Source organism: Hypanus sabinus, chromosome 16, assembly GCF_030144855.1.
Source record: "Hypanus sabinus isolate sHypSab1 chromosome 16, sHypSab1.hap1, whole genome shotgun sequence".
NCBI lineage: Eukaryota > Metazoa > Chordata > Chondrichthyes > Myliobatiformes > Dasyatidae > Hypanus > Hypanus sabinus.
Window position 1 is genome coordinate 1,711,942 of NC_082721.1, and position 10,932 is coordinate 1,722,873.

General features: G+C 45.7%; 1 protein-coding gene across 1 annotated transcript; it reads left to right on the forward strand.

Annotated features, from left to right (window-relative positions):
- The first annotated feature begins 525 nt into the window (after positions 1 to 525).
- mrpl34 (mitochondrial ribosomal protein L34) lies at positions 526 to 7,617 on the forward strand. Its single transcript, XM_059990945.1, has 2 exons — positions 526 to 660; positions 7,153 to 7,617. The coding sequence occupies exons 1-2, from the start codon at positions 629 to 631 to the stop codon at positions 7,478 to 7,480; spliced, it is 360 nt and encodes a 119-aa protein (XP_059846928.1). The 5' UTR covers positions 526 to 628; the 3' UTR covers positions 7,481 to 7,617.
- Positions 7,618 to 10,932: the final 3,315 nt, after the last annotated feature.

Genomic DNA, 10,932 nt, shown 5'->3' on the forward strand with positions numbered 1-10,932 from the left:
GTGTGTAACATTAGATTGAGTATTGCAAAGAGAGCAAAAAAAAATTACAAATATAATGAAAAATAATGGGTTCATTGTCCAGTCAGAAATCTGATGGCGGAGGGTAAGAAGCTGTTGCTGAAAAGTTGAGTACATTGCTTCAGGATCCTGTACCTCCTCTCTGATGGTAGCAATGAGAAGAGGGCTTCTCCTGCATGACGGGGGTCCTTAATGATGGATATCACCTTCGGGCAGAAAGTGAAGTTTGGCTGGTCTCAAGTTTAGCGAGGGCAGAATACTGGTAAAGTGCTAGAAGGGTAGAGGGCTAGCGCAGCCCTGACGCTCTGTGTTGACCCCAGTGGGTTGCTGACAGAGCTGCGGCCCCCGCCGTGTTTCTTGCATTGCTGCATCTACTGGCTTCGGTGTAGTGAACCATCAGAGAGTTGCTACATTATTGATCTCAGACATCACTTTGCTTCATGATGAGAGGGAACTACAATTCCCAGAATGCATAGCGAGACGTAAGACCGCATTGTCGGTTACCGTTGCAAAGCGGCACGCCATTGGATGAACCGCTGGCGCAAGGTGACCAATAGGCGGCTGCTGAGGCCTTGCTGCGCCCGGTGAAGCCTGAGGATCTACTGCAGTTATGAATTTCGTGCGGGCGGTGGGGCGACGAAGGTAGGGTGGCCGGAGGGGTTCCGTCCCGGAGACTCTAATCCACTCAAATTGGAGATCAAGTGTAGAAAGACTGTAGGCTGTTAATGCAAGACCCTCAACAAGGGATCTTTGGGTCCACGTTCATAGCTCGCCGAAAGGGGCTACACAGATCGATAGGCTGGTAAAGGCGGTATGGTATGGCTGTCCTTTACTAGTCAAGGAACTGGGAGTTATGTTGTAGCTCTATAAAAATTCTGGTTCGATCGCATCTGGATTATTGCCTTTAATTCTGGTCGCCCCATTATAGGAGGAATTCAGGGCTTTGGAGAGGGTGCAGAAGAGGCTGGACAGAATTGGGTTGTTTTCTCCAACTGCGGCTGGGCAGAAACCTCATAGGAGAAGCAAAATATCTAATATCAGTAGATTTGGTTTTGGTATGGGGTGGGGTGTAAGTTAAAAACAGTTGTGCGAGGCGTTTGTTTTTACACGGTGGTTGGTGGTATATATGCTGGGATGGTGGTGGAGGTATATATGTTAGAGGGGTTCGTGAAAGAGGTTCTTAGCTAGGCACATGAATGTGCAGAGAATGGTAGGATAAGCATATGGCATAGGCCGAAGGGAATCGTCAAACGTTTAATTAGTTTGACACAACGTTGTGGGCCAGTAACTATCTTCCTGTGCTATACTCTTCCATGTTCTACTGCTAAGTACACTGAGATACAGTGAAGAGTGTTTGTTAGCCTACCATCCAGACAGATCATGCCATACATAAGTTGGTTGTCCATCGAATCCAACAATGGTAGGAGACCTGTGCTGGAGAGTTTTTAAAGTGGAAAGGCTGTTGCACTTTGGCAGCTCCACACCCTCAACCTTGGAAGTTTGGGTCCAGTAGTATGAGTAGTTGTTACAGACTAGGGTCTTCCTTCTTTGCAGTGGATGACCATGACTTCTGTGCCTTGTCATGCCATTCACTCTCCACGGGGCATTGTAGAATTGCCTTCCTGGCCTTTGGATCCCACTGTAGATCTCATTCCCCCAGTCTGCTGGAGCTGGCTTTGCATGCTAGGACAAGCATGTCCCTATCTCACCAGGTTAAGAGGCACAGCAGCTACGCTCACCCTGTTTAGCCTGACTGTTGAACGGTGTGCCGGGGTGTGGCTGCTGTCACATGCAAACAGCAGGTGAGAGCTAAGTGTCCAGTGGGGACCAAAAGCTGCCCAGCATGTACACAACAAGCCCTTCTCCAGAGCTGCTACCCTCCCTGGACACCTGATACACCCCCATAAACACATTGAGGCATGAGAAAGCAGGATGTTGAATATAGTTTTTTCAGTTTCAGAGAAAGTGCTGGCTGACAAAAAGTGTACAAGGGTAACGATCAGGAGTTCAACATTCAGCATATGAGAGAGTCTGATAACAGTGAGATAGAAGCTGGCCTTAAGCCTGGTGCCCTATACTTTCAAAATTTTTATCTTTTGCCTGACAGGTGATGGAGGGGTGGGTGGAGAGGTATAAATGCCTGGGATGTGAAGGGTGGTTGGCTGTGGAGTCTTTGACTTGATTCTGAGGTAGTGTCTGTGGAAAGAGGAAGGTGGATAATCTCACACAGACGGCACTACCTTCATTGTCCTGGGAGACTGCAAAGTGCTCAGAGGATAGGTGAGATACTCCTTGTCCAGCTTGCATTTGACCTTGTTATGATGCACAGTGATTGTGGAGGGGCGGTCAAAGTGATGGAAGATTGGAAACCCAGGGTCGTCCTTGAGTGCTGAATGCAGATTTCAAGAATCAACTTTATTCGCCGTATACATTTACATGTATTAGGAATTTGCTGTGGTGTGTTTGTCAGGGTGTAACATGCAGTAAACAACAACATTCAACAGTTATGAAAATGTTGGAAATTGCATGGTCTTGTACTTTGTTAGTAGAAATAAATACAGACTATCTTGTAAGTGGGGAGAAAATCTGAGATGCAAAGGGACTTGGGAGAACACCCCAAAGATTAATTTGCAGGTCAAGTCAAGGGTGAGGAAGGCAAATGCAATGTTAGCATTCATTTCAAGAGGTCTAGAATACAAGAGCAGGGATTTGATGGTGAGGCTTTATAAGGCACTGGTGAAGCCTCACCTTGAGTATAGTGAACAGTTTTAGGCCCCTCATCTTAGAAAAGATGTGCTGACATTGGAGAGGGTCCAGAGGAGGTTCACAAGGATTATTCCAGGAATGAAAGGGTTATCATACGAGGAACGTTTGCTGGCTCTGGGACTGTACTCGCTGGAATTCAGAAGGATGAGGGGGGTTCTCATTGAAACCTTTTGAATGCTGAAAGGTCTGGACAGAGTAGATGTGTAAAGGGTGTTTCCCATGGTGGGAGAGTCTAGGCACAGCCTCAGGAAGAAGGGCATCCATTTAAAAATAGAGATGCTGAGAAATTTCTTCAATCGAAGGGTGGTAAATATGTGGAATTTGTTGCCACATGCAACTATGGTAGCCAGGTCATTGGGTGTATTTATGGCAGGTTTTTGATTGGACATGGCATCAAGGGTTATGGGGAGAAAGCCAGGAACTGAGATTGAGGAGGGGGGAAAAAATGGATCAGCCATGATTGAATGGCAGAGCAGACTCGATGGGCCAAATGGCCTAATTCTGCTCTTGTGTCTTAAGGTCTTATAGGGAATTATATAAAATAGTGTTAGAAGTACAGAGATGGAATAATGTGTGTGTTTAAAATGGCACTGGTGAATCTCAGCAACTTCTTGCTAGTGGCTAATGAAACAAAGAAAACAACTAAGTAACCACTCTTCCTGGTAAACAATCATCACAAACAATAGCCTGTAACTTCTTTTTGGACTTAGAGGCAATTCAATATTAGAGGCAGTGGGCTTGTCGCCAAGAGCACTGGGCTGAATCGGAAAGGTCGGGTACAGGCCAAATCAAAGCGGAGAGTGTATCAAAGTGACTGAACCCAATGTTCAGACGATGGTTTAGGTGCGAGGCCAGATTGGAAAAAGTCAGGGTATTGGCACCCGAAGCGAGAAAGGGGCCGGTTCAGCTTGCTGCACTGCAACGTTTACTTGGCTTTGCACTGAACTAGGGGTCTGTGGATGAACTCTCTTCGTGGACTTCAGTTCAGGATTATTTGCTTGCGTTTATCGTTTGCATCATTCATTTTTTTCTCTCTCTGCAAATTGAGTGTTTGACTAGCAAACACAAGGAAATCTGCAGTTGCTGGAAATTCAAACAACACACACAAAATGCTGGTGGAACACAGCAGGGCAGGCAGCATCTATAAGGAGAAGCAGTGTCGACGTTTCGGGCCAAGACCCTTCGTCCTGACATATTACAGGCCTTTTGGCCCACAATGTTGTGCCAACCATGTTACCTACTCTAGAAAGTGCCTAGAATTGCCCTACCACATGGCATCTATTTTTCTAAGCTCCATGTACCTATCTAAAAGTTTCTTAAAAGACCCTATTGTATTCGTCTCTACCACTGATGCTGGAAGTGCATTCCACATACCCACCACTCCCTGTGCAATAAAAACTTACCTCTGACAACTGTGCCCCTTCGTGTTAGCTATTTCAGCCCTGGGAAAAAGCCTCTGGCTATCCACACAATCAGTGCTTCTCATTATCTTATACACCTCTATCAGGTCCCCTCTCATCCTCCGTCGCTCCAAGGAGAAAAGGCCAAGTTCACTCAACCTATTCTCATAAGGTATGCTCCCCAATCTAGGCAACATCCTTGTAAATCTCCTCTTCACCCTTTCTATAGTTTCCACATTCTTCCTGTAGTGAGGCAATGAGAACTGAACACAATACTCCAAGTGGGGTCTAACTAAACTCCTGTATAGCTTTAACATTACCTCACAGCTCTTGACCTCAATCCAACGGTTGATGAAGGTCATCGCACCATATGACTTCTTAACAACACTGTCAACCTGCGCAGCAGCTTTGTGTCCTATGGATACAGACCCCAAGATCTCTCAGATCCTCCCCACTGCCAAGTCTTACCATTAATATTATATTCTGTCTTCAAATTTGACCGACCAAACTGAACCACTTCATACATATCTGGGTTGAACTCCGTCTGCCTCTTCTCAGCCCAGTTCTGCATCCTATCAATGTCCCACTGTAACTTCTGACAACCCTCCAGACTATCCACAACACCTCCAATTTTTGTGTCTTCAGCAAACTTACTAACCCACCTTCTACTTCCTCATTCAGGTCATTTATAAAAATCACAAAGAGGAGGGGTCCCAGAGCAGATCCCTGTGGAACACCATTGGTCACTGTCCTCCATGCAGAATTCGAACCATCTACAACCACCCTTTGCCTACTGTGAGCAAGCCAATTCTGGATCCACAAAGCAAGATCTCCTTGGATTCCATGCCTCCTTACTTTCTGAAGGAGCCTTGATGGGGAACCTTATCAAATAACTTACTGAAATCCATATACACTACACCCACTGTTCTACCTTAATCAATGTGTTTTGTTACCTACTCAAAGAATTCAGTTAGGCTGTTAAGGCATGACCTGCCCTTGACAAAGCCATGCTGACTATCACTAATCAAATTATGTCTCTCCAAATGCTCATAAATCCTGCCTATTAGGATCTTCTCCAACGACTTGCCCGCCACTGAATGTATACATACCTTTAATAATAAATGTACTTTGAATTATAAATGGTGGTTTAAAGTGTTTACAGGTGTTGTGGAAATCTGGAGAGTTGTCAGAAGTTACAGTGGGACATCAATAGGATGCACACAACTGGGCTGAGAAGTGGCAGATGGAGTTCAGTCCAGATAAGTATGAAGTGATTCATTTTGGTAGGTCAAATTTGGTACCAGAGACCCAAAACAGGAACTGATAAAGTGTCTCAGTCTAAAACATTGACTCCATAAATGTTGCCTGACCTGTTGAGTTCCGCCAGCATTTTATGTATGTTACTATGGATTTCCAGCATCTGCAGAATCTTTTGTTTTTATAATTAGAATGGTAGATCAGATTAACTGCTGGGGGGGGGGGGGGAGCTTTAAGATGGTGTAAAATGTTTTAACAGATTTAAAGCTTTTAAGATGGTCTGTGCTGTGCAATCACGCAGCGTTTGTCTGGTTTCCACACCGGGAGCACTAAAGGCAGGGTACTAGACAGGAAGGAGCCGATGTGATTGAGGACAGTTTGTGTCCCTCGATGTGAAGAGGTGATGGGATTGATGCTGCTCTTCCCCTGTTGTGTGGAACATGGCTGGAAGGGTTAGATGGAAGGGTGGACCAATGAATGCCATGGAGTATATGGAGGGTGTGTCCTGTGGCAGAAGTTCTGAAGGATGATCCGTTGAATAAGGAGGCTGCTGTAGGGAAAATGAAAATTAAGGAAATCCTATCCTTGGACAACCTCACTTGCCTCAACGCTGAATTGATTTCACAACCTATGGCCTCACTTTTAAAGACTCTTCAACTCATGTTCTCAATAATATTTAATATTTATTTGTTCTTTTTGTATTTGCAGTTTATCTTTTGGTTGTGCATCTGTTTTTGTGTGTAGTTTTTCACTGATTCTATTGTTTTTCTTTGTATTTACTTTGCCTTTTACAGAATGAATCCCAGGGTAGTATATTATGAAATATACATAGTTTGATAAATTTACATGGAACTTTGCTCTATCCAGATGGAGGGACATCAGAGTAGAGGAGTGGTGACTCAGGACTGCTTTCCTGTGAACAGAATGCTGTCGGTTCCTTGGTGGGTGGAGGTTAGTGGGGTAGGCAATTCTGTCTGTAGTCTCCATCGGCCAGTGTAGATGAGGGGCACGTGAAGGTTACAGGGAAATTCCAGAGAACATGACTAGGTTTGTGAAGTCTGCATTAGCAAACCTTGGATCATGGATCCAGAGTACTTGACAGCAGGAATAGCTGGAGTTAAGCGTGAGCGGATATCTGCTGAAGTGAGGAAGCACAGTACAGACCGTCGTTCATTTACAGTAGCTGATGAGTATGCAGCACAGTAACCTACAGGGCTGTGCTCAGGTTCTGGATTGAGGCTTTGAGTCTGAAGCTCCTTTTTGGTTAGCATGAACCTGATGGGCCAAATGGCCTTCTCTTGAGCTATAGAATCTCTAATGCTTCACGTTTTGCCTGGATGGAAGAGACATGGAGGAGATGTTTCCTATAGAGAGGGAGTCTAGGACCAGATGGCACAGCCTCTAAATAGAGAGACGTCCATTTAGAGCAGAGATGAAGAGGGAGGGTGGTGAATCTGTGGAATTCATTACCACAGATTGCTATGGAGGCCAGGTCACTGAGTATATTTAAAGTGGAATTTGATAGGTTCTTGATTAGTGAGGGTGTCAGGTTATAGGGAGAAGGCAGAAGAATGGGGTTAAGGGGGGAAATAAGTCTGCTGTGATGTAATGGTGGAGCAGACTTGATGTGCTGAATGGTCTAATTCTGTTCCTATGGTCTTGTCAGCACAGAACCCTTCCTGATGTTTGCTGTCTCTGTTGCTTTCTTTAGGTGGTACTCAGGGCAGTACTTGATCCCTGCTACACCAGCCGGTCCCAGCCAACGCCAGGTCTGTAGATCTGCAGTGTTGCGGCCCAAGGGCTTCCTAAAATTGTGGCCTGCTGCAGGTCTGCGAGCAGAGGTAGCTGGCTGCCTCAGTGCCTGGTTCTTCCCGTGGAGTCAGCAACAGGTGCGGATGAAGAAAAGGGGGACTGAGTACCAGCCAAAGACCATCAAGCGGCTACGGACACACGGCTGGCTGAAGCGGATCAGCACTCGTGGTGGCATCGAGGTCATCCTGCGCAGGATGCTGAAGGGGAGGAAATCACTGACGCACTGACGGTGATGGGGAATTCAACTTGGGAACGGACAAGCTATCTTTGCTCTCTGACCATAGCTGTACATACTGTAATAAAGATAGTGAGTTGAAGTGCTGCTCTGTAGCTCAAGATTCACGATTGTTTAATTTATTTTCTGTACGCAAATGTAAAGGAGAACAAAATAATTGTTACTCTAGATCTGATGCAGTGGAAAGAAACTCAATAAGATGAAGGATACAATATAAACAATTATTATAAATGCATAAGATAGCTTATATACATTGATTGTATGTCCATAAGGTGACGTTAGACATATGAGGGTCTACATAAGGTGACTATGACAGGAAATTATAAAGTAGTGGTGGTTGGGGGTGTGGAATGTAGCCTTCGGAATGTGGGAGGAAACAGGAACAGCCAGTGGAAATCTACATTGTCACGGAGAGAACATACAAACTCTTTACAGGCAGTGGCAGAAATGGAATCTGAGTCACTAGCACTGTAGTGTTATGCTAACTGCTACACTAGCATGCCGCCCTAACTGTGAAATGGTTCCCTGTCACGTCTAGTGAGTATCAGGCATTGTGGCTGAGTGAAACGGAGAAAGGAAAAGCCTGAGCACCTGGCTATGATTCTAATGTTGGTCTGCTGTTTGCTGGTGGGTACTCTGGGGTCATTGTGGCAGGGAGGAGCTGGGATCTGACAGTCCACCCATTATATCGGTTCACAAACTGTAGAGCAGGCACTGTGTTTAGTTGTCCACAAACCATCCAAACTTCCAAGTCTGCTCTGCATTCATTACAACACAAGTAAACTCCTAGTCGCAGAGCCTGTTCCTGCTCTAGCCCTATGAACAACATCTACTCCTAAATATATATTTAATGATTTTCCTTCAACTACATTGTGGTAGAAATTTCCACAGTTCACCAGATAGGAACATGAGTTATTGAAGTTTTCTCATTGCTTGTCTTGTTTAAAACAATTTTTCCAGTTGATCAGAGCAAGTGTTGTTGAAAGAGCCAAACATGTTTTAGAGAAACGGTCTCTTAGTGGAAGGGAAGGAGGGAAGATATATAAAGAACGCCGCCTTAAGAAGCGGGCAGCGGAGTGAGCCGGGCGCAGAGTGTAGGGCTTGGGCTCAGAGGGCTCAGGCGGAAGAGGGCACAGTAGGCTTATCTTTTAGTTCTTGTATTTTCAGTTATTTGGGAGGTATGAGTGTGAGGACAGCTTGTTGTTCTCGGTGTCGGATGTGGGAGATCCTGGAGTCTCCGAGCTTCCCGGACGTCCACAGGTGCGCCGAACTGCAGCTCCTGAGGGACCGAGTTAGGGAACTGGAGCTGTAGCTCGATGACCTTCGCCTGGTCAGGGAGAGTGAGGAGGTGATAGAGAGGAGTTACAGGCAGGTGGTCACTCCGGGACCACGGGAGGCAGATAGGTGGGTTACAGTCAGGAAGGGGAAGAGGCAGGTACTAGAGAGTACCCCAGTGGCTGCACCCCTTGACAATAAGTACTCATGTTTGAGTACTGTTGGGGGGGGACAGCCTACCTGGTGGGAGTGACAGTGGCCGAGCCTCCGGCACAGAGGATGGCCCTGTAGCTCAGAAGGGTAGGGTTAGAAGAAAGAGGTCCAAGGTAATAGGGGACTCAATAGTCGGGCTCAGACAGGCGTTTCTGTGGAGGTGACCGGGAGTCCCGGATGGTAATTTGCCTCCCTGGTGCCAGGGTTCGGGACGTTTCTGATCGCGTCCAAGATATCCTGAAGTGGGAGGGTGAAGAGCCAGAGGTCGTGGTACATGTAGGTACCAATGACATAGGAAGGAAAGGGGAAGAGGTCCTGAAACGAGAGTATAGGGAGTTAGGAAGGCAGTTAAGAAGAAGGACCGCAAAGGTAGTAATCTCGGGATTACTGCCTGTGCCACGCGACAGTGAGAGTAGGAATAGAATTAGGTGGAGGATGAATGTGTGGCTGTGAGATTGGAGCAGGGGGCAGGGATTCAAGTTTCTGGATCATTGGGACCTCTTCTGGGGCAGGAGTGACCTGTTCAAGAAGGACGGGTTACACTTGAATCGTGGGGGGACCAATATCCTAGCGGGGAGGTTTGCTAGGGCTACAGGGCGGACTTTAAACTAGTAAGATGCGGGGGCGGGAGACTATTTGAGGAGACTATGGGAGAGGAGGTTAGTTCACCAGTGGAGCAAGTAAATAGACAGTGTGTGAGGGAGGAAAGGCAGGTGATGGAGAAGGGATGCACTCAGCCCGAAGATGTAGGGGAGAAGAAAGAAAAGGATAATAAATTTGAATGCATTGTTAGGGATGGAAAGAGAGGAGGAGATGGAGAGTATCTTAAATGTATCTATTTTAATGCTAGGAGCATTGTAAGAAGGGTGGATGAGCTTAAAGCATGGATTGATACCTGGAATTATGATGTTGTAGCTATTAGTGAAACATGGTTGCAGGAAGGGTGTGATTGGCAACTAAATATTCCTGGATTTAGTTGCTTCAGGTGTGACAGAGTAGGAGGGGCCAGAGGAGGAGGTGTTGCATTGCTTGTCCGAGAAAATCTTATGGCGGTGCTTTGGAAGGATAGATTAGAGAGCTCCTCTAGGGAGGCCATTTGGGTGGAATTGAAGAATGGGAAAGGTGCAGTAACACTGATAGGAGTGTATTATAGGCCACCTAATGGGGCACATGAGTTGGAAGAGCAAATGTGTAAGGAGATAGCAGATATTTGTAGTAAACACAAGGTGGTGATTGTGGGGGATTTTAATTTTCCACACGTAGACTGGGAAGCTCATTCTGTAAAAGGGCTGGATGGTTTAGAGTTTGTGAAACGTGTGCAGGATAGTTTTTTGCAACAATACATAGAAGTACCGACTAGAGATGGGGCAGTGTTGGATCTCCTGTTAGGGAATGCGATAGGTTAGCTGACAGATGTATGTGTTGGGGAGCACTTCGGGTCCAGTGATCACAATAGCATTAGCTTCAATATAATTATGGAGAAGGACAGGACTGGACCTAGAGTTGAGATTTTTGATTGGAGAAAGGCTAACTTTGAGGGGATGCGAAGGGATTTAGAGAGAGTGGATTGGGTCAAGTTGTTTTATGGGAAGGATGTAATAGAGAAATGGAGGTCATTTAAGGGTGAAATTATGAGGGTACAGAATCTTTATGTTCCTGTTAGGGTGAAAGGAAAGGTTAAAGGTTTGAGAGCACCATGGTTTTCAAGGGATATTAGAAATTTGGTTCAGAAAAAGAGGGATGTCTACAATAGATATAGGCAGCATGGGGTAAAGGAATTGCTCGAGGAATATAAAGAATGTAAAAAGAATCTTAAGAAAGAGATTAGAAAAGCTAAAAGAAGATACGAGGTTGGTTTGGCAAATAAGGTGAAAGTAAATCCGAAAGGATTCTACAGTTATATTAAAAGCAAGAGGATAGTGAGGGATAAAATTGGCCCCTTAGAGAATCAGAGTG

What these genes read in the sequence shown, in the direction of transcription:
- mrpl34 (XM_059990945.1), top strand. Translation starts at nt 629, where the DNA reads ATGAATTTCGTGCGGGCGGTGGGGCGACGAAG. An exon ending in CGGGCGGTGGGGCGACGAAG is followed by an intron (nt 661 to 7,152) that starts GTAGGGTGGCCG and finishes TGCTTTCTTTAG; the next exon opens with GTGGTACTCAGGGCAGTACT.